Source organism: Salmo salar, chromosome ssa04 (assembly GCF_905237065.1).
Source record: "Salmo salar chromosome ssa04, Ssal_v3.1, whole genome shotgun sequence".
Taxonomy (NCBI): Eukaryota; Metazoa; Chordata; class Actinopteri; order Salmoniformes; family Salmonidae; genus Salmo; species Salmo salar.
The window spans coordinates 61,901,585-61,926,334 of NC_059445.1; the positions used below are offsets into that span (position 1 = coordinate 61,901,585).

The following is a 24,750-nucleotide window of genomic DNA, read 5'->3' on the forward strand; positions in this document are numbered from 1 at the left end:
GTTTTGAATTAAGGATTTATTATTACAGACTGACATATGTTATCTACATTTTACAACTGTTTCTGAGCTCTTTTATTCATCTTGTACCACTAGATGGTGACAATTACTATGTAACACTCCAACAATCAAAGTACTGTACATGCTTCCCCTACATTTTTAGACTCAAGGGAATTCATTATGAAGTAGTAACACTGTTTGGGCGTTTACCCTTATGGCATTGCTCTGGTATAGCACATTGACATTTGTATCACTTAGCATTTGTCCAAGCATCTCAACAAAGATCGTAAGAAAAATCCATTCCCATAGTCATCTACTCGTTGAGCATGTAGTTTCCATATCATGCAGTTTTGTTCACATAAACTGGTTCATCTGTGACGAGTAAAAGTAAATTCCTAGTTATTTACATTTGAGAAAGCATTTAGCACAGTGTTTCCCAACTCCAGTCAATGAGTATCTTCAACAGCCCACATTTCTGTTGTAGCCCCAGCCAAAAACACTTGATTTAGCAAGTAGAATCAGGTGTGCTTGTCTGGGGCGACAACAAATATGTACTTTTGGGGGTACTGGAGGACCGGAGTTTGGAAATGCAGATTTAGCAGATGATCTTACCCAAAGTAACTTACAGTTAGTGCATTCATCCTACGTTCATAGCAAAAGTGTTCTTTGTTATAAAGCACTATGGTGACTTACCATCCCCTGACCCCATTTTGATTTTCTCCAGGAATTCAGAGTTCTCGTAATCTGATCCATCTGTTAGGTGTGAGGTGTGGGGAGAATAATCTTAGTTAAATATCGCATGTAAGAAATCGACTCCCAAGTTCAAAACTAAACTTTTCCAAAAACAATCTTCATAAATATGACTTATTTCAAAGGAAGGATAGGCCTAGATGTATTCTTGTTAAAGTGCATACCAGAGTCACGGCTGATTGTATCACTAGATGGAAAAACGTTCTCATATGAACATTGATCATCATCTAGAAAGAAAGAAGAAATGTTTTAATCAAATTACATTTCTCTCAAATTATACTTTCTGACATCCAAATAAGGCAAGTGACAATCAAATAAGTGTGTGAGGCACATGCACAGGGTTGCAGATGTAATTGCAGGGTACAGTGAAATTCTTATGCTCTGAGCTCCGACAATGCAGGTCAAAGAGAAGTGAGTGGCAACTACTAATTGGATATCACGAAATTGGGCAGAAAACAAAAAAGAAAAGTGAGTGAAACAAAAGTAAAATAGAATAGAAAAAGATCACAAGACGGCATATATATATATATATAATATACAGAGTGTACAAAACATTAAGAACATTTTCTTACTATTGAGTTGCACCCCCTTTTGCCCTCAGAACAACCTAAATTTATCATGGCATGGACTCTACAAGATGTCGAAAGCGTTCCACAGGGATGCTGGCCCATGCTGACTCCAATGCTTGCCACAGTTGTGTCAATTGTGCTGGATGTCCTTTGGGTGGTGGACCATTTTTTTGATACACAAGAAAATATTGAGTGTGAAAAACCCAGCAGTGTTGCAGTTCTTGGCACAAACCGGTGCGCCTTGCATGTCCATGTCTCAATTGTGTCAAGGCTTAAAAATCCTTCTTTAACCCATCCCCTCCTCTTCATCTACACTGATTGAAGTGGATTTAACAAGTGACATCAATAAGGGATCATAGCTTTCACCTGGATTCACCTGGTCAGTCTGTCATGGATAAAGCAAGTGTCCTTAATGTTTTGTATGCGCAGTGTATATATACATATTTTCAACTAGTTTGCTGCAGTTAAGTGGCAAAGTATGTAAACAAGGATACTTGTCCATAGAGTGATGGGTGAGCAACAAGGATAAATGTCCTTTGGGGGGGTGGGGGCTATTGGCCAGTCTGTCAGTTTTTGCCAGGATGCTCCTACACTGTGCTCTGAGCACATCAGAGCACATACAAAGAAGTTATCGAGGATCTGTTAGTCCAGTGTAGGTAGACCGCCATGTATTGTTGCCTGTACCTTTTGATGATGTGGTTTTTACTGAAGCTTGACATTACTTTTAACTGCAGCAGACTACATTATCTGAGAGGATATCACCTGACCCACCCACTTGCCTCCCCTCCTTTAGGTTACATGTTCTTTCCATTAGCCTTACAATAAACGGCTCTACTGATCAAAATGCATAAATGGTGGGCCGCCCATCTTTCTTTTCATTATGTTTTGGATTCATAAAAAGGCCCAGGGAGTGGGCGAGAGGTAGGGGGTTATTTATTTGTTCCTTTTGAGTGTTTTTCCCCCTCATTCCATCTGTTTCCATCTGATAAAACCATAGGCATACAAATTGTATTCATGTCATTGGATAAATCATACTTACCAATTTCAGAATGTCTGGTCTCTGCATTTGTACTCTCATCAACATTCTGGTACACTAACACTGGCATTGGATCTCTGTTAAAACAATGGGCACATGTATTATTATTCACAGGGGGAAAAAATACAGATTAATTGTAAGTAGACTATATATAACGTTTTACATGGAAATCAAAACATTAGCAGATAGATACTTACACATATGTTGGTTCAAAGTTTCCCATCGGAGCTAAAATAACAATTGAAAAGTCAGTTAGTGCTGCGTAATTTGGTGCGGCGGAAGCTGTAGTGAATTAGCCTATTGATAGTGTTTCAACACTAACCACGTTTCCATCCACAGTTTTTATGCGATGTAAAGTCATAATGTATATACAAAACAATCACGACAGCTGTGATGGAAACAGGAAGTTTCAGTACAATTTTATGAATACCAACAGATCATTGAGATTTTGTGTTGGTAAAATGCATTATGCGAGAAATGGTGGTGGAAACGCTTTTATGCGCAAATATTGATATAACAACCATCATATCGAGGTAAACTTGGAGTCACGCGACGATATGGTGTGTGGTCCTCCCACTGAAACTCAGGAAACCATACAGATTATTTGGCTACAGATGAAGTAATTAATGTAACTTCACAGGGTGGTGAAAGCGCAAGGTGATCTTGATGCTCCTTTCCAATAAATATCGAGGGTCAGATTCTGGTGACATGATGATCAAAGCTTTACTACCGTTTAAAAAATAATAATTATGGAGTTGGTCCCCCTTTGATGCTATAACAGCCTCCACTCTTCTGGGAAGGCTTTCCATTAGATGTTGGAACATTGCTGCAGGGACTTGCATCCATTCAGACACAAGAGCATTAGTGAGGTCAGGTGCTGATGTTGGGCAATTAGGCCTGGCTCACAGTCTGCGTTCTAATTGATCCCAAAGGTGTTCGATGGAGTTGAGGTCAGGGCTCTGTGCAGGCCAGTCAAGTTCTTCCACACCGATCTCGACAAACCATTTCTGTATGGACTTCGCTTTGTGCATGAGGGCATTGTCATGCTGAAACAGTAAAGGGTCTTCCCCAAACTGTTGCCACAGAGTTGGAAGCACAGAATCATATAGAATGTCATTGTATGCTGTAGTGTTAAGATGTCCCTTCATTGGAACTAAGGGGCCTAGCCCGAACCATGAAACACAGCCCCAGACCATTATTCCTCCTCCACCAAACTTTACAGTTGGCACTATGCCTTGGGTCAGGAAATATTCTCCTGGCATCCGCCAAACCCTGACTTGTCAGTTGGACTGCAAGATGGTGAAGCGTGATTCATCACTCCAGAGAACGCGTTTCCACTGCTCCAGAGTCCAATGTCGGCGAGCTGAGCTCTTCAGTAAGGCCATTCTACTGCCAATTTTAAGATTGCATGGCTGTGTGCTCGATTTAATACACCTGTCAGCAACGGGTGTGGCTGAAATAGATGAATCTACTAATTTTATCGGGTATCCACACACTTTTGTATATATATACAGTACCAGTCAAAAGTTTGGACACCTACTCATGCAAGGGTTTTTCATAATTTTTACTATTTTCTACATTGTAGAATAATAGTGAAGACATCAAAACTGAAATAACACATTGGAATCATGTAGTAACCAAAAAAGGGTTAAATATATTTTAGATTTGTGATTCTACAAAGTCACCACCCTTTGCCTTCATGACAGTTTTGCACACTCTTGGCATTCTCTGAACCAGCTTCATGAGGTAGAATGCATTTCAATAAACAGGTGTGCCTTGTTAAAAGTTCATTTGTGGAATTTCTTTCCTTAATGCGTTTGAGCCAATCAGTTGTGTTGTGACAAGGTGGGGGAGAAACGACAGTCCATTGTTACTTTAAGACATGAAGGTCACTCAATCCAGAAAATGTCAAGAACTTTGAACATTTCTTCAAGTGTAGTCGCAAAAGCCATCAAGCGCTATGATGAAACTGGCTCTCATGAGGACTGCCACAGGAAAGGAACACCCAGAGTTACCTCTGTAACTGCACCTCAGATTGCAGCCCAAATAAATGCTTCACAGAGTTCAAGTAACAGACACATCTCAACATCAACTGTTCATAGGAGACTGCGTGAATCAGGCCTTCATGGTCAAATTGCTGCAAAGAAAACACTACTAAAGGACACCAATAAGAGAAGAGACTTGCTTAGATTAAGAAACACGAGTAATGGACATTAGACCAGTGGAAATCTGTCCTTTAGTCTGATGAGTCCAAATTTGAGATTTTTGGTTCCAACCACGTGTCTTTCTGAGACGCAGAGTAGGTGAACGGATGGTCTCTGCATGTGTGGTTCCCACCGTGAAGCACGGAGGAGGAGGTATGATGGTGTGGGGTTGTTTTGCTGGTGACACTGTGATTTATTTAGAATTCAAGGCACACTTAATCAGCATGGCTACCACAGCATTCTGCAGCGATACACCATCCTATCTGGTTTGCGCTTAGTGGGACTATCATTTGTTTTTCAACAGGACAATGACTCAAAACACACACCTCCAGGCTGTGTAAGGGCTATTTGACCAAGAAGAAGAGTGATGGAGTGCTGCATCAGATGACCTGGCCTCCACAATCACTCAACCTCAACCCAATTGAGATGGTTTGGGATGAGTTGGACCGCAGTGTGAAGGAAAAGCAGTCACCAAGTGCTCAGCATATGTGGGAACTCCTTCAAGACTGTTGGAAAAGCATTCCTCATGAAGCTGATTGAGAAAATGCCAAGAGTGTGCAAAGCTGTCAAGGCAAAGAAAGGGTGGCAACTTTGAAGAATCAATAAACTTTACAAAGGTGGGATATTTTTGTGTCATAAAATTATCTATGCAAGAAATGTCGGTGGAAACGCTTTTATGAGGAAATATTGATATAAAAACAATCATATAGAAGTAAACTTGAAGTCACGCGATGACTCCCACTACGACTCATCGGGAAAGCATGCAGTTTACTAGGCTACAGATTAAATATATTATGAACTTCACAGGGTGTTTAAAATGCAAAGTGATAAATATCGAGGGTCTTATTCTGGTGACATGATTATCTATGCTTGACTACTGTTGACTAAGAAAAATAATCTGTCTCTTTTGTCCATAGTCATGTTGGCTATACCCGCACTGTATCTGCGAGCTGCTGGCTAGAGTGCATGTGCCAACATCACATATTTTTTGTGAGAAAACCATCAGTCGAGTTGAAAATGTCATGGAAGCCCATATAACTTGTATTTTTTATTTGGTACATAGGAATTTAACAGGAAAAGGTATTTTTATGTGCACTATGTCATCACGCACAGCCTTTTACGCACAGCATATGTTTGTATGTAGAATTTTGAATATTTGCATGAAAATCTGTCTCCAATTGGAAGGAAACCTAGCTAGTGTTTCCTAAATGGAAATGTTTGCATTCATATATACCTAATACAACTAATAACAGATAGTGTTGATCATTTGCAACGTTTTGATACTTGGGTTGCTCCTCATTCACAGCTGTACATATTACAAGATAGTATTACACACATACCATATTGAAACATCTGTAATGGTAATAATCTTGAATGACTGTTCATATTCTGGGTCCAGTTGTTTCAGTTTTGTCAACAAGCTTTGTCTACAGACTCTTTAGACACTGACACCATAGAAGTCAATGGAAAGGTCTGTATTGTACATTAACAAATACATACAACGTACCTTGTGGTATTGGTTCCCTGTAAAATAAAATACATTTAAAGTATTTATTGTGAGTGTAGAGTATCTGTTGTCTGTTACTAGCATATCTGGTGACAATGATAAAGTGCTGAGAGGCCACCGAAGGGAAAACAGACCATAGCTAATATGTGGTCAGAAGTAAATCTATGGTCATTACATGTAAGAACCAAAAGGGGTGAGCTGGAAGGTGAAAAACTGAACTCCAATCTTCTTTTAGATTTTCTCAAATTTATTTGAAGCTATTGTTTGCTTGTATTCATATTTGTACAAGTATATATTTTGCCACCCATCCAGTTTTAAGGAACATTTCAATTGTCATGTTGAAACCAGACAAAAGCAGGGTGGGCATAAAACCTTCATGTATGAGTAACATTACTTACACTGGTGTTGGCGGCAGCTCTCTTATAATCTGGTTGGATCGTGTGACTAGAAAAGACCAAGAGATTCAATAGAGAACGATTCAGTAGTGAGAACATATCATTTACTGTTGATCAGCACACTTGCCAAATATATGAATTAGATTCATTCAATCATTCAATATGAGATGAGATATCACAATAATTGAGGACAATTGTGAATGCATTTTTTTTTTATTCTGGCTTATTTTAAGTAGAATAAGGCTAGTCCTGCAGGTGAAACTGCCTCAAAGGGTATGAGGAATCAAAATGTCAGTTTACCTGTTTGAGATCGCATTACTGCAAATCTGTTACCTTCGCCTTGGCTGTGGAGTGGGCAGAGTTATGTAAGCTAAAATCATATTGTAATATATTAGCCAATAATGAGGTTAAATTGTTTTACAACATGTAATTAAACTGTAACGTTAGAATAGAAACAGCTCTTTTATGAATGATAAAAAATTCCTATTTTATGAATTTCACATTAGAAAATACATACACTAATTTTCCCATTCATCTATGTAATATTCACCATATCCATAAGATCACAATCGGTCTTACAGTGCATCAATTATTTCATATCTATGTTTATGTTATACTTACAATATTTGAGGGTCATAAATTTGATTCTCTTCATGTATTATTTCTACAGATGAGGAAAAGCGGGACAATTGTATTTAATGGCACATACACTACACTGACTGATTCTGTCCAATTATTTCACAAATCAAAGTGGCAAATGAAGGAATTAAGTATATTGATTTAGCTTTAGTGCTACATGACGTATTGATTTCATGACATTGTACAGGTTGATTAGTGTAACATGTAATACATATGTAATACATTTCATAATATTTAATACAGTGCTACTCACTGGTTTTCCTCCTGCACCACAGGCAGAAAGCGGAGAAAACACTGAGCGATGCCACAGACACAATGGTGAGGACAGATCCTTGTAGGCTGAAGATGGCTATCATACCTAAAGGGGAAAAGTAGCACAACAATGCATTTTTCTTTGGAATAATCTAATTTATTTCCTCCATAGTTTTCGTCTGTATAAGTAATTCACCAAGAACAGTTGCTTACTGCTGTTTTTCACTTTACTAAAAAGAACTTAGAATATTTGTTTGGTATCACTATTAGAATGTATTACTGCTTTCTCTCTTCCACAGGGGTTGGCCAAACTTGTTCCTTATTCAGCTGTAACGGCACAAATGTCCTGCTCACCTAATGTTGTCTTAAAAAGACTGTAGAAAACCCCCCACTTGGTATAAATTGCTGTGTTCCTGTAAAGAACCTAATGCTATAGATAACCACATAATGTGTGTGGTCATCATAGCACTAATGCCATTGTGCCAAATGCCATTGTGCCAAATGCCATTGTGTCAAGTCTTGACAGTTTTCAAGAAAAAATGATAATGGTATTATATTCAATACACCCCTGTTAGTTCAGTGATACAGTATCTGCATCAGAAGATAAGAACACTTTCAGCTTTAAAACATTTAGGCTTATGTATACAGTTAAACAGAAATAGTTACATTGTTTTAATTGTACTCAACTTTATCATACTCTTTTTCACACATCACACATCTGAACATCATCCATGATTGCTGGTTGATCTTTTTGACATTTCAAAACAGACTTCTGAAGTGGTACAAAGTGGTACATTATTGAAAGCTATGAATATAATTAAATCAATCTTCACCTTAGTGTGATGATGAAAATAACACAACATAATGTGTCGAAAATTGAACCCCTTCAAATAGTCTATCTTTCCCCAACCAAACTGCTCCTACACTCTTAAACATGAGACAATAGAAGTACATGTATTGTGTTGTTCTCACCTTTAGTAAAGCCTCTTCAGGCCACCTCCATCACACTGACAGCTCCACTTACAGACAGGCTGCTGTGACAGAGCTGTTAAGGGGGAGAGTAGAACGAGCTTCCTGTTTCTAACTGAACTCCACACCACATCCGTCCTGATCAGCAGGCTGGACAGAGAGTCTAGTCGACCACCTCTAAAGGGTGCCCTACATAACTATGTTTAAAGAGTGTGCAAGAAATGACACATTTCACCAGGTGCATTAAGGACAGTGCCTTGATGCACATAGAACATGGCCCTGATGCACATTTTTAAATGGACTTTAGAATTTGCTTTGTCGTAACTGTAGAAATATTTCAGTGCTCTTCACTACTGGTCCTAGGGGTCCTCACATTGCAGGTGCTGTAGTGTGGCCCTCTGGGACCAGGGATTAAAAAAAACTATGCAATGCAATACAGTTTGAAGTAAAAACTATGTTCTTCATGGAAAATAATGCTAATGACTGTGGCAGAAAAACACTTGTCGCTGTAGTTTATGAAGAAGTCTGTGGAGAAAACGTCCAGTTATAAAGAGAAATGTTTCCAAACAGATGCCCTTATTATATGATTAGGTTATTACCAATGATGTATATAAACCCTGGATTGCTGATGATATGTATTGGCCAATGAGAGGCTTTGAAGCCACTAGTCGCCATATTGGTACTACTCAGAAAGAGCAGTCCTCAATAGGAATTAATGTGATTCTACAGTATTTCAATAAAATGTTTTATTGGACAAAATTACATGTAATCAAGTTTCTCTTTGTTGTAGCAGGGACAGTAACATTCAGGGCTAAAGCCCCTGGGCCCTGGCCCGTAAGGGGCCTAAGAGGAAAATATATTGATATCACTTGTTAAATGCATTTCAATCAGTGTAGACGGACAGAAGGAGACAGGTTAAAGAAAGATTTTTAAGCCTTGAGACAATTGTGGACTTGTGTGCCATTCAGAGGGTTAATGGGGAAGACAAAATATTTAAGTGCCTTTGAACGTGGTATGGTACTAGGTGCCAGATGCAGCAGTTTGTCGAGAACTGCAACACTGCTTGGGTTTTCACACTCAGCAGTTTCCGGGTGTATTAAGAATAGTCCACCACCCAAAGGACATCCAGCCAACTTGACACAACTGTGGGAAGCATTGGAGTCAACATGGGCCAGGAAGTCTGGGGGCAGGAAGAGAACAGGGGCTATTCAGCAGCCTGATGGTCTGCTGGTAGAAGCTATTGGCCAGTCTGTCAATTTTTGCCATGATGCTCCTATACTGCCTGCGTCTGAGCGCATCAGAGCACATACGAAGAAGTTACCATGCTTGTCTTGAGAGGATGTGTTAGATTGTGTTAGTGTATGTAGATGTATTGTTGCCTGTACCTTTTGATGATGTGGTTTTTACTGAAGCTTGACATTACTTTTAACTGCAGCAGACTACATTATCTGAGAGGATATCACCTGACCCACCCACTTGCCTCCCCTCCTTTAGGTTACATGTTCTTTCCATTAGCCTTACAATAAACGGGCTCTACTGATCAAAATGCATAAATGGTGGGCCGCCCATCTTTCTTTTCATTATGTTTTGGATTCATAAAAAGGCCCAGGGAGTGGGCGAGAGGTAGGGGGTTATTTATTTGTTCCTTTTGAGTGTTTTTTCACCCCATTCCATCTGGTTCCATCTGATAAAACCATAGGCATACAAATTGTATTCATGTCATTGGATAAATCATACTTACCAGTTTCAGAATGTCTGGTCTCTGCATTTGTACTCTCATCAACATTCTGGTACACTAACACTGGGATTGGATCACTGTAAAAACAATAGGCACGTGTATTGTTTTTCACAGAATTGTTTTGGGGATTAATAAAAAGGTGTGCATGGCAACATGGGGTGTGTAAATACACCCATCAGTTGAAACTAATTTACTGTACTTCTACACAATTTTAAAACTCTGAAATGAAATAACAAACAAAGATGTCCCCCAGACATGATATGTTTATATTAGGTTTAAAGGTCTGTGGAATGGCCTGTACAATGTACTACTCAACTTCATAATATATAGGCTACATTGACCGATTTAGCCTTCTTGTGGAACACTGCATACTATGCAACAGGAAATAGATGCATAATACACGCTATCGAGGCCAACTTCATATACCGACATTAATGTGAAAGTAACCGGAGCATCAGCATCGTCCTGGTTTGGGTTTGGCCGGTGTAGGCTGTCATTGTAAATAAGAATTTGTTCTTAACTGGCTTGCCTAGTTAAATAAGGGCTAAAAATGTTTTAATATAAAACAACTGACTGAGAATGCAAACTATGCCAGATAAATCCTACACATGCATTTAAATAAAAGGCATACATTAAAGGAATTACTTAGGCCTACAATCGAAAAGGATGCATAAAGACAAACAAACTCGACCAAGGAATCTCCAAATGAAAGCCGAGCCTGTGATTCAGAACCGCTGAATGGACACAGCCTCGGTACAGGTACGCATAGTGGAGCTCTGTGGGATGTGGCAACGTCTCTGTCTAGTAGCTAGCTAGAATTAGGCAATTCAGTTTGTGGGCAGTTAGACATTTTCTGGGCACAGTTGAGTAGCCTACAATGCTTTTATGAAAATCATAACTGGCACGCAGATCTTTAAAAATGGTATGATCAATTGTAAATTGAGCAAATGGCACTGTCCATAGCTGCGGAAGTAGGGGTTCTAAGGGTTCTGCATCGCCCCTGAAAAATCTGAATAAAAAATATATATTAATAAAAATACATATTTTATTAATATATTATTTTTCACAAAAATAGTTCACTGGGATTTACTAGCTCTGTATTAGCGGACCGATATAGCAGTTTTTAGCGTGGGCAAAAACATTTTTCTCTCTCACAGAAGTAGTGCACTGGGCCTTTACAAGTCCTAATTAGCAGACTGATAGAGCCTTCTGTTGCGCGGCCCCCCCCAAAAAATATAGTACCGCAATATACAGTGCCAGTCAAATGTTTGGACACACCTACTTATTCAAGGGTTTTTCTTTATTTTTTACTATTTTCTACATTGTAGAATGTATTTGGGGCGGCAGGTAGCCTAGTGGTTAGAGCATTGGACTTGTAACCGAGCTGACAAGGTAGAAATCGGTCGTTCTGCCCCTGAACATTGTAAATAAGAATTTGTTCTTAACTGACTTGCCTAGTTAAATAAAGGTAAAATAAAATAAAAATAAAACATCAAAACTATGAACTAACACATATGGAATCATGTAGTAACCAAATAACCAAGGTGACTACCTCAGAGTGAAGTAAAAGCAGCCAACGAGTGCTCAGAGTATATGGGAACTCATTCAAGACTGTTGGAAAAGCTTTACAGGTGACGCTGGTTGAGAGAATGCCAAGAGTATGCAAAGCTGTCATCAAGGCAAAGGGTTGCTACTTTGAAGAATCTGAAATCTAAAATATATTTTGATTTGTTAAACACTTTTTTGGTTACTACATGATTCCATATGTGTTGTTTCATAGTTCTGATGTCTTCACTATTATTCTACAATGTAGAAAATAGTAAAAATAAAGAAAAACCCTGGAATGAGTAGGTGTGTCCAAACTTTTGACTGGTACTGTATCTCTGTTTATTGCATTAATCGTAAATTACATGATAATTTCCTCAATCATAGTTTGTACCAATTAAAAAGCCTATCAATACAGGGCTCTCCAACCCTGTTCCTGGAGCACTACCCCGGTTGTAACCAATGTTACTTCAAATTTTTTTGGGGGGACTGAGCAAATTTTAGGTCTTGTGAGCGGAAACTTGAACATTGTGAGAATTTTGTGCAACTTCGGCATGTGTTTACAGTGAACACTGAGGCTGTACACTTACAGTTTTAGACAGTAGCCAATAGGCTATTGTGGCAATTTGATCATAATGTAGGCCTTTCAACAAAACCAATGGAGCAATTCCCATAACATTTTCACATGGAAATAGCTTTTTATTTGTATGATATAGCCTACTGTAGCCTATAGGTGGTGTTCAATGCAGGCCTACATTACATTAGACTTTTAAACATGTTTTTACATTATGAAGGGCTTGACATTAATGATGTTTTACTTGGTCTGTAACACCATGGCCAAATAGGTGACTGTAAATTGCATTGTATTGTGTTGTATGATGCAAGAAACCACTTTACAAAATACAATTAATTATTACCATACAGAGAATTAGATAATGTTGGCTACCCCTCTGCCTATTGGCTTATTTGCACATTCAAGCCTGTCTCAAAACACAACACTGCCCCTTTAATTAAGACATAAGCTTTTTACCTAACGGGCTTTTCAAAGACAGCTTGAAATGTACCCTACACGTTTTGTGCTCTTGTAGAAAGCAGTAACTCCCCATTGCTGACCTATAATTATCTATAACTGGGATCATAACTCGCTAACTTGCAAAGAATATCAACAAATGTGCACATTTGCGTTCTGCGTTCTGATCTGAAAAGCGCATTCACTCGCCGGTGATTGAAAGACCGCTCAAGGACGACCCCCGCCAATATAATTTTACTCCATTGTGCTCTGTGCTCTGTGCTCTGGCTCTGCATACAACAAAATCACAGACTCCGTCTTGCAAAGTTAGATTTATTTTGGTTTGTTGCATTGAAAAGGGGCTGATATAATGTTGATTTGATCTCAGAAAAAACGTTGATCTATATAGTGCAAAGTAATGGGAGAACTCAGTGAAGTTCAATCTCTTGCATCTCTGAGCGGCAAGGCATTGGTGTCGCACCGCAGTCCTTGAGAAAGTGCTCGACCGCGCGCAGTTTAGAGTTGTAACTAACCCCATTCATTTTATAAACTAGCTAATTATTAGAATCAGGTGCGCTAGATTAGGGTTGGAATGAAAACCTATAGAATGGTAGCTCTCCAGGAACAGGGTTGGAATGAAAACCTATAGAATGGTAGCTCTCCAGTGAAAACCTATAGAATGGTAGCCCTCCAGGAACAGGGTTGGAATGAAAACCTATAGAATGGTAGATCTCCAGGAACAGGGTTGGAATGAAAACCTATAGAATGGTAGCTCTCCAGGAACAGGGTTGGAGATCCCGGTTATAAAATATGCATCAAACGCATCCTCCAATTGCAACGTCTGCCTATGCCCACACATATTGCCTCAAGACAATGTTATATTTTTAATACCCTCAAACACCAAGTTAAGCATACCTATAGGCCATCATCACTGTCAATCATGAATTACAAGTATTCAGGTTTTACTGGTGAAACCGCATCTGCATGCCAATAATTTGATTGATCTCAGTCAGTTAATGGAAATAGCCTATGCAATTCGAATTGAATTACTGTTTTGTGAGCCAATTAGAGCAGATTAGGTTAACCAACTATTAGCCTTTTTTGAATTTTGTTTAAATCAAAGCATGTATCTTGCAGATTATGGCGCATGATACAATATATATATGTTTTTTTTTGGGGGGGGGCTATTCAGCACAGCTAACCATCCTTAAATATGTTTTGTTGTAACAGTAACTTTATAGGCCTGGTTGTGTTCTGTAAAATACTAATGAATCGTTATGTCGTTATGTGATTTTGCAAGACATTGATATAACTGAACTAACAAGCGCCATTGTGAGAAGTGATAATCTTCTATTTGTAATAATAAGCTTGAGCACATGGTTAAAATCAATATAACCTATTACTGATCAAATAAAACAGAGGGGTGAATTATCAATTCATATAATTCATTTTCATAGATTTAATCATCAAATCAATTGACCAAGTAGTGAACATAAATCATTACCACATAGAATTGCAGGAAATTCGTTTTAAAACAGCCATAAAATCAAGCTTTTGGTGTGGTGTATTCATGCATCTCAATAAACAATAACCTAAATGCGTTATTACCTTCAACTTGGCCCAATTCACATTTCCAATTTCCCACCCTTACATAGCCTACCAAGAGAGAACGGGCAATTGCATCATAAAAAATAGCCAATATAGGCTAAATATCCCAAGCGGGGCTACAGCAACTTCCAGAGAGGGTCAGGCTCTAGGGCTTTGTCGTGACCACTTGTTTGTGTGTCCTCGGCAGAACAGTGTCGCTGTATCCAAGTGGTCCATATCGTTCTGGGTTCCACTGCACAACAGAAGGTCGGTGGAGTTTTATGAACGTCAAAGCATTCACGGTGATTACATTTCTTTCAACATTGTGAAGTTGGCAAGCCTCCAACGGGCCTCTGCAGTGCATACCTGTAGCTCACAGTTCTTGATCATTCGCCAGAGACATCAGGGAAGAAACCACCATGTGTACCTACCTCTGGGTTGCTGTAGCCTAGATATTTATTTGGTTTGTAATTCTATTGTTTTTCATGGAATCTGTGTGGTGATTAAATATCATGTATTTAGAATTTATCAGGATAAATGTTCTTTGTTTTCTCAAATTGAAAAAAGTGAGGTCCCTCAGTACACACCTGCTTACTAGTGAAGTGAAGGCAGCTGCACTGCGCTATTGCATCAATACATGTTGTTGATGTTTTTTGAAGGGGGGATTATTTGTTGCGCCGCATACAGTTTATTAGGCTACAGATGAACTTCACAGGGTGGTGGAAGTGAAAGGTGATGAGCTTAATGCTCCTTTCTAATTAATGCTCATTTCTAATTAATATTCTGGTGACATGATAATCGATGCTTGGCTGCGGTTTGACAAATAATCTAGATTTGTTTGTCCATAATAATCTCATAATGTAGTAGGCTGTATCTGCGAGCTGTTGGCTAGAGTGTGCACCAGAGTATGAGCCAATACCAGAGGGGGCACAATTGCTATATAACGCCACATTTGTCGTGAGAAAACCATCAGTATAGTTGACAATGCGATGGAAACCCATTTAACTTGTATTTTTTATTCGGTACATGGGAATTTAACCGCAAAAGCTATTTTTATGTGCACTACATCATCACGCACAACCTTTTATCAGCAACAAGTCAATTTAATGGAAACATCTCTGGTGGGAAAATTCAGGCATATTGTTTTTATGTGGATTTTAGAAAAGTTGCATTAAAATCTGTCGCCAATTGGAGGAAACCTAGCTAGTGTTTAAAACATTTTAAATGTTTGACATTCATATATACCTAATACAACTACTAACAGATCGTGTTTACCTGTTGCAACATTTTGATACTTGGGTTGCTCCTCATTCACAGATGTACAAATTACAAGATACATACAGTGAATTCGGGAGGCAACTTTTTATACATTTTGTTACATTACAGCCTTATTCTAAAATTGATTAAATTATATTTTTTCCTCATCAATATACACTCAATTCCCCATAATAATGAAGCAAAAACTGTTTTTATAAACTGAAATATCACATTTACATAAGTATTCAGACCTTTTACTCAGTACTTTGTTGAAGCACCTGGTGGCAGCGATTACAGCCTCGAGTCTTCTTGGGTATGACGCTACAAGCTTGGCACACCTGCATTTGGGGAGTTTCTCCCATTCTTTTCTGCAGATCCTCTCAAGCTCTGTCAGGTTGGATGGGGAGCATCGCTGCACAGCTATTTCCAGGTCTCTCCATAGATGTTCGATGGGGTTCAAGTCCGGGCTCTGGCTGGGCCACTCAAGGACATACAGAGACTTGTCCCGAAGCCACTCCTGAGTTATCTTGGCTGTGTACTTAGGGTCGTTGTCTGTTAGAAAGTGAACCTTTGCCTCAGTCTGAGGTCCTGAGCGCTATGGAGCAGGTTTTCATCAAGGAGCTCTCTGTACTTTGCTAGGTTCATCTTTGCCTTGATCCTGACTAATCTCCCAGTCCCTGCCACTGAAAAATATCCTCACAGCATGATGCTGCCACCACCATGCTTCACTGTAGGAATGGTGCCAGGTTTCGTCCAGATGTGACGCTTGGCATTCAGGCCAAAGAGTTCAATCTTGGTTTCATCAGACCAGAGAATGTCGTTTCTCATGGTCTGAGAGTTTTTAGGTGCCTTTTGGCAAACTCCAAGCGGGCTGTCATGTGCCTTTTACTGAGGAGTGGCTTCCGTCTGGCCACTCTACCATAAAGGCCTGATTGGTGGAGTGCTGCAGAGATGGTTGTCCTTCTGGAAGGTTCTCCCATCTTCACAGAGGAACTCTGGAGCTCTGTCAGAGTGACCATCGAGGTTCTTGGTCACCTCCCTGACCAAGGCCCTTCTCCCTCGATTGCTCCCTCGGCGGCCAGCTCTAGGAAGAGTCTTGATGGTTCCAAACTTCTTTCATTTAAGAATGATGGAGGCCATTGTGTTCTTGGGGACCTTCAATGCTGCAGAAATGTTTTGGTACCCTTCCCCATATCTGTGCCTCACCACAATCCTGTCTCGGAGCTCTACGGACAATTCCTTTGACCTCATGACTTGGTTTTTGCTCTGACATGCACTGTCAACTGTGGGACCTTATATAGACAGGTGTGTGCCTTTCCAAATCATGTCCAGTCAATTTAATTTACCACAGGTGGACTCCATTCAAGTTGTAGAAACATCTCAAGGATGATCAATGGATACAGGATGCACCTGAGTTCAATTTTAGCAAGCATTTTTAAACACCTGTTTTTGCTTTGTCATTATGGGGTATTGTGTGTAGATTGGGGGGAAAAAATATTTAATCCATTTTAGAAAAAGGCTATAATGTAACAAAATGTGGAAAAAGTGAAGGGGTCTGAATATATTCTGAATGCACTGTATTGCACACATACCATGTTGAAACATCTGTAATGGTAATAATCTTGAATGATTGTTCATATTCTGGGTCCAGTTGTTTCAGTTTTGTCTACAGACTCTTTAGACACTGACACCATGGAAGTCAATGGAAAGGTCTTTACTCTACATTAACAAATAAATAAAACATGCTCTGTGGTGTTTGTTCAGTATCAAATTAAATACATTTAAAGTGTTTTTTGTGAGTGTAGAGTATCTGTTGTCTGTTACTAGCGTATCTGGTGACAATGATAGTGCTGAGGGGCTACCAAAGGTAAAACCGACCATAGCTAATATGTGGTCAGAAGTAAGTCTGTGGTCAAGGCCTAGTGTAATAGACTAGACATAACATAGTAAACGTTGGTCTGTGGTCGCAGCCTGGTGTCATAGACTAGACGTAACATAGTAAATGTATATCCGGGACACTCAATTTAGTATGATACAGTTGAAGTCGGAGGTTTACATACACTTAGGTTGGAGTCATTAAAACTTGTTTTTCAGCCACTCCAAAAATGTCTTGTTAACAAACTATAGTTTTGGCAAGTCTGTTAGGACATCTACTTTGTGCATGACACAAGTCATTTTTCCAGCAATTGTTTACAGACAGATTATTTCACTTATAATTCACTGTATCACATTTCCAATGGGTCAGAAGTTTACATACACTAAATTGACTGTGCCTTTAAACAGCTTGGAAAATGTCAGAAAATGATGTCATGGCTTTAGAAGCTTCTGATAGGCTAATTGACATAATTCGAGTCAATTGGAGGCGTACCTGTGGATGTATGTCACGTCCTGACCAGCAGAGGGAGTAATTGTATTCGTTTTGGTCAGGACGTGGCAGAGGTTTTGTGTTATGTGTAAGTTGGGTTGCTGGACTCTCAATTGGAGGCAGGTGTTTCTAGTTGCCTCTGATTGGGAGTCCTATAAACAGGTGTGTGTTTTTCTTTGGGGTTGTGGGTAGTTGTTTGTGAGCACTGCTTTGTTTGGCCTGCCACACTGTTCTAGTCGTTCATGTTTATTGTTTTCCCGTGTATGCTTTATTCTAAAGTAATTAAAAGATGAGCATCCACATTCCCACTGCGTATTGGTCTTCTCTCCACTACGACAAATGTTACAATGTATTTCAAGGCCTACCTTCAAACTAAATGCCTCTTTGCTTGACATCATGGGAAAATCAAAATAATTCAGCCAAGACCTCAGAAAAAAATCGTAGATGTCCACAAGTCTGGTTAATCCTTGGGAGCAATTTCCAAACGCCTGAATGTACCACGTTAATCTGTACAAACAATAGTACGCAAGCATTAACACCATGGGACCATGCAGCCATCATACGGCTCAGGAAGGAGACGCGTTCTGTCTCCTAGAGATTAACGTACTTTGGTGCAAAAAGTGCAAATCAATCCCAGAACAACAGCAAAGGACCTTGTGAAGATGCTGGAGGAAACACGTACAAAATTATCTATATCCACAGTAAAACGAGTCCTATATCAACATGTTTAGCCATAATGACCATCATTATGTTTAGAAGAAAAAGGGGGAGGCTTGCAAGCCAAAGAACACCATCCCAACTGTGAAGCACGGGGGTGGCAGCATCATGTTGTGGGGGTGCTTTGCTGCAGGAGGGACTGGTGCACTTCACAAAATAGATGGTACATGAGGAAGGAAAATTATGTGGATATATTGAAGCGACATCTCAAGACATCAGTCAGGAAGTTAAAGCTTGGTCGCAAATGGGTCTTCTAAATGGACAATGACGTCAAGCATACTTCCAAAGTTGTGGCAAAATGGCTTAAGGACAACAAAGTCAAGGTATTGGAGTGGCCATCACAAAGCCCTGACCTCAATCCTGTAGAAAATGTGTGGGCAGAACTGAAAAAGCGTGTGCGAGCATGGAGGCCTACAAAACTGACTCAGTTACACCAGCTCTGTCAGGAGGAATGGGACAAAATTCACCCAACTTATTGTGGGAAGCTTGTGGAAGGCTACCCAAAATGTTTGACCCAAGTTAAACAATTTAAAGGCAATGCTACCAAATACTAATCGAGTGTATGTCAACTTCTGACCCACTGGGAATGTGATGAAAGAAATAAAAGCTGAAATAAATCATTCTCTCTACTATTATTCTGACATTTCACATTTCACACTTAAAGTTCGCGAGTTAGAATCTCATTAGGGACAGAATTTTAGCTAATTAGCAACTTTTCAACTACTTAATACTTTTTAGATACTTTGCAACTACTTAGCATTTTAGCTAACCCTTCCGCTAACCTTAACCCTTTTAGCTAACCCTCCCCCCTAACCTTAACCCTTTTAGCTAACCCTAACCCTAACCTTAACCCTTTTAGCTAACCCTAACCCTAACCCTTTTAGCTAACCCTCACCCTAACCTTAACCCTTTTAGCTAACCCTCACCCTAACATTAACTCTTTTAGCTAACCCTAACCTTAACCCTTTTAGCTAACCCTCACCCTAACCTTAACCCTTTTAGCTAACCCTCACCCTAACCTTAACCCTTTTAGCTAACCCTAACCCTAACCTTAACCCTTTAACCTAACTCCTAAACTTAACCCTAACATTAACCCTAACCCCTAACCTGAACCCCTAGCCTAGCTAAGGTTAGTCAGCTAGCTAACGTTAGCCACCTAGCTAGAATTCGTAACATACTGTATCATACGCTTTACAAATTCATAAGATATTGCACATTTTGTAAAATCATAACATATAATACAAATTATAATTTATAACATATCATACGAATCGGTGTTGGACATCCACAAATTAATCCAGACCATACAAAACATATCATATCATACTAAATGGAGTGTCTCAGATATAGATACAGAACAATACGAAATCCTCAGAGACCAGGTTGTTACACTGGTGTTGGAGGCAGGTCTCTTATAATCTGGTTGGGTCATGTGACTAGAAACCCCCCTCAAAAAATTCTATTGACAATGATTCAGTGGTGAGAAGATATAATTTACTGTTGATTAGCACAAGATAGCCATAGCATATTAATTAGATTAATTCAATCATTCAATGTGAGAAGAGATATCACAATAGGTGAAATCCATTATTAATCTGGATTAATTTAAGTAGAATAAGACTAGTCCTGCTTGTGAAACCGCCCCAAATGGTATGATGAATCACAATGTCAGTTTACCTGTTTGAGATCGCATTACTGCAAATCTGCTACCATTGTGTTTGCTGTGGAGTGGGCAGAGTTATGTAAGCTAAAATCATATTGTAATATATTAGCCAATAATGAGGTTAAATTGTTTTACAACATGTAATTAAACTGTAATGTTAGAATAGAAACAGCTCTTTTATGAATGATAAAAAAATCCTATTTTATGAATTTCACATTAGAAAATACATACACTAATTTTCCCATTCATCTATGTAATATTCACCATATCCATAAGATCACAATCGGTCTTACAGTGCATCAATTATTTCATATCTATGTTTATGTTATACTTACAATATTTGAGGGTCATAAATTTGATTCTCTTCATGTATTATTTCAACAGAAATGGGTGACAACTGTATTTAATGGCACTTACACTGAGTGTACAAAACATTATGAACACCTGCTCTTTCCATGACATGACCAGGTGAAAGCTATGATCTCTTATTGATGTCACCTGTTAAATCCATTTCAAATCAGTGTATGTGAATGGGAGGAGACAAGTCAAAGAAGGATTTTTATTTTTACACCTTGAGACAATTGAGACATGGATTGTTAATGTGTGCCATTCAGAGAGTGAATGGGCAAGACAAAATATTGAAGTGCCTTGAAACAGGGTATGGTAGTAGGTCCCAGGCACACCGGTTTGAGTGTGTCAAGAACTGCAACGTTGCTGGGTTTTTCACGCTCAACAGTTTCCTGTGTGTATCAAGAGCAGTCCACCACCCAAAGGACATTCAGCCAGCATTGGAGTCTACATGGGCCAGCATCCCTGTGGAACGCTTTCCATGCCCCGACGAATTGAGGCTGTTCTGAGGGCTAAATGTGGTGCAACTTAACTTCTCTTGGGTAGGGGGCAGTATTTTCACCTCCGGATGAAAAGCGTGCCCAAAGGAAACTGCCTGTTACTCAGGCCCAGAAGCTAGGATATGCATATAATTGGTAGATTTGGATAAAACTGTTAAAATAATGCCTGTGAGTATAACAGAACTGATATGGCAGGCGAAACCCCGAGGACAAACCATCCAGGGAAGAAAAAAAATTGAGGTCATAGGATTTGTTTTCTATGGGATACCCTTATTATTAGGAGCCTGGTTGCAGTTCCTATGGCTTCCACTAGATGTCAACAGTCTTTAGAAATTGTTCGATGTTTTTCTTTTGAGAAATTAAGAAGTAGTGCTATTCATTGTAAGTGTCACTCCAGGTGGACTCTACTGTTTTGATGCGCATGAACTGGAGCGCGCTTCACGTTGTTTTTATCTGGTATTGGAAACAGTTTATTCCGTCTTAAATTGTATTGATTATTTACGTTTTAGGGTACCTGAGGTTGGATTAGGAACGTTGTTTGAAATGTTTGGACCAAGTTTACAGGTAACTTATTAGATACTTTGTAGGCATGTTTGTAGGCATGTTGAAACCGGTGTATTTCTGAATCAAACGGGCCAAATAAATTGAAATTTTTTGGACATAAAGAAGGACATTACCGAACAAAAGGACCATTTGTGATGCTTCTGGGACATTTTGGAGTGCCAACAGAAGGAGATCTTCAAAGGTAAGGCATGAATTATATAGCTATTTCTGACTTTTGTGGCGCACCTGCCTGGTTGAAATATGATTTTCATGTGTTTGTATGCAGGGCGCTGTCCTCAGATAATCACATGGTTTGCTTTCGATGTATAACACATATATTTTCAAGATTGTTAAATATTTGAATTTGGTATTTTTGAATTTCGCGCTCTGCAATTTCACTGGATGTTGGCCAGGTGGGACGCTACCGTCCCACCTGTCCATAAGAAGTTTTAATATAAGGAAGGCGTTCCTAATGATTTTTTACACAACACTGACTGATTTGGTACAAAGTGGCAAATTAAGTAAGTTAGGTACATTGACTTAGCTTTAGTGCTACATGACATATTGATTTCATGACATTGTACAGGTTGATTAGTGTAACATGTAATACATATGTAATACATTTCATAATATTTAATACAGTGCTACTCACTGGTTTTCCTCCTGCACCACAGGCAGAAAGCGGAGAAAACACTGAGCGATGCCACAGACACAATGGTGAGGACAGATCCTTGTAGGCTGAAGATCGCTATCATACCTAAAGGGGAAAAGTAGCACAACAATGCATTTTTCTTTGGAATAATCTAATTTATTTCCTCCATAGTTTTCGTCTGTATAAGTAATTCACCAAGAACAGGTGCTTACTGCTGTTTTTCACTTTACTAAAAAGAACTTAGAATATTTGTTTGGTATCACTATTAGAATGTATTACTGCTTTCTCTCTTCCACAGGGGTTGGCCAAACTTGTTCCTTATTCAGCTGTAACGGCACAAATGTCCTGCTCACCTAATGTTGTCTTAAAAAGATCTCAAGTTAATCAGACACTGACGAAGGGTTTAATGATTGCTTCCATCGCATTTCTATAGGCAACCAAACTAAGTGAAATGAAAGACAAAACTGTAGAAAACCCCACACTAAATTGCTAATGTGTTCCTTTAAACAATCTAGGTCAACAGATAACAACAAGATGTGTGTGGTCATCACAGAGCAATAGCCTCATGCCATTGTGTTTTGAAGGAAGAATGATGATGTTATTGTATTCAATACACCCCTGTTGGTTCAGTGATACAGTATCTGCATCAGAAGATAAGAATGCTTTCAGTTTTGATGAAAGACATTGGTTCAGTTAGGGGAAATTATAGCAGATTTTGTGATAAAAGGTATAAAAGCCACATTTATAGAGATAGGGAAGAGGCATATCATGTACATTTGGTATTGATCAAACTTAGGAATGCATTTAGTATGTTTAACTACCGTGACCATAATAGTTACTATGATCTACATTACTAATAAAAACTAATAAAGTATTAATGACTGATCTATAATTTGTATTCCAAAGAGAAGATACAGTATTTGACACATATAGGCTATGACTATACAGTTAAACAGAAATAGTTACATTGTCTTAATTGCACAAAACGTTACCATCAAAGTATTTTTACAATGTTAATTTTCTTTTTTTTACACACTCAGCTTTACTTCATCATACCAAATAAAATCAAGTATTCACCCTGGTGTGAGGATGACAACAACATGACATGATGCATCTCTCTGAAATGGAACCCCTTCAAATAGTCTATCTTTCCCCAACCAAGCTGCTCCTACACTCTTAAACATGAGACAATAGAAGTACATGTATTGTGTTGTTCTCACCTTCAGTAAAGCCTCTTCAGGCCACCTCCATCACACTGACAGCTCCACTTACAGACAGGCTGCTGTGACAGAGCTGTTAAGGGGGAGAGTAGAACGAGCTTCCTGTTTCTAACTGAACTCCACACCACATCCGTCCTGATCAGCAGGCTGGACAGAGAGTCTAGTCGACCACCTCTAAAGGGTGCCCTACATAACTATGTTTAAAGAGTGTGCAAGAAATGACACATTTCATCACGTGCATTAAGGACAGTGCCTTGATGCACATAGAACATGGCCCTGATGCACATTTTTAAATGGACTTTAGAATTTGCTTTGTCGTAACTGTAGAAGTATTTCAGTGCTCTTCACTACTGGTCCTAGGGGTCCTCACATTGCAGGTGCTGTAGTGTGGCCCTCTGGGACCAGGGATTTAAAAAAACTATGCAATGCAATACAGTTTGAAGTAAAAACTATGTTCTTCATGGAAAATAATGCTAATGACTGTGGCAGAAAAACACTTGTCGCTGTAGTTTATGAAGAAGTCTGTGGAGAAAACGTCCAGTTATAAAGAGAAATGTTTCCAAACAGATGCCCTTATTATATGATTAGGTTATTACCAATGATGTATATAAACCCTGGATTTCTGATGCTATTTCGTGGCCAATGAGAGGCTTTGAAGCCACCTGCCCGCAATATTGTTACTACTCAGAAGGAGCAGTCCTCAATAGGAATTCATGTAATTCTACAGTATTTCAATAAAATGTTTCAAGGACAAAATTACATGTAATTAAGTTTTTCTTTGTTGAAGTGGGGACAGTAACATTCAGGGCCAGATTAATGTGGGGGCTTACAGGGGCACAAAAAACAGTAAGTCACTCTAAGAGCTTCTGTTAAATGGGTAAAATATTAAATAAATGCATTTTTCAATGTACTTTGTGTACAATACAAAACACATTTATTGTGCACAACATGACAATACACTTATTGTATGTACAATGTAATCTGAGTAGAAAAATGGCTGCGCAGTGGCTCCAAAACAGCGCCCCCTATCAGTCATCTAGGGTACATTGACATCATTGGTTATTACAGAGGTGTAAACCAGCTGGCATAGCCTACCGCCTGTTTGTAGTCCTAGAAACCGGAACTAATTTACTTACATATGATTCATTCAGCCATTCCTTTGGGGAAAATTAATAGGTAAAGAATAAGGTTTTGGGATAAACGCCGAAAATATGGTCTGAGGTTAAAAAAAGCTACGTTTTTCTCTATGATATAATATCAGTCAATTAACATGACCTTTATGAATTAT

The 24,750-nt window shown here is 39.0% G+C and overlaps 1 protein-coding gene across 4 annotated transcripts; it reads right to left on the bottom strand.

Moving 5' to 3' along the window:
* Nucleotide 1: 1 nt before the first annotated feature.
* LOC106603630 (uncharacterized) lies at nucleotides 2-23,703 on the bottom strand. Of its 4 annotated transcripts, none has more exons than XM_045717220.1 (14): nucleotides 23,463-23,703; nucleotides 22,243-22,347; nucleotides 10,060-10,133; nucleotides 8,322-8,515; nucleotides 7,351-7,455; nucleotides 7,080-7,122; nucleotides 6,759-6,828; nucleotides 6,462-6,507; nucleotides 6,064-6,080; nucleotides 2,550-2,580; nucleotides 2,356-2,429; nucleotides 912-974; nucleotides 691-750; nucleotides 2-369 (listed from the first exon to the last, which is right to left on the bottom strand). In XM_045717220.1, the coding sequence occupies exons 7-14, from the start codon at nucleotides 6,772-6,774 to the stop codon at nucleotides 338-340; spliced, it is 339 nt and encodes a 112-aa protein (XP_045573176.1). In that variant the 5' UTR covers nucleotides 6,775-6,828; nucleotides 7,080-7,122; nucleotides 7,351-7,455; nucleotides 8,322-8,515; nucleotides 10,060-10,133; nucleotides 22,243-22,347; nucleotides 23,463-23,703; the 3' UTR covers nucleotides 2-337. The 4 variants fall into 4 exon arrangements, with proteins under 4 accessions (XP_045573176.1, XP_014052993.1, XP_045573174.1 ...); XM_014197518.2 differs by having other exon boundaries at nucleotides 6,759-6,802; nucleotides 8,322-8,394; nucleotides 23,463-23,695; XM_045717218.1 differs by having other exon boundaries at nucleotides 6,759-6,802; nucleotides 23,463-23,695.
* Between the last annotated feature and the right edge of the window lie 1,047 nt (nucleotides 23,704-24,750).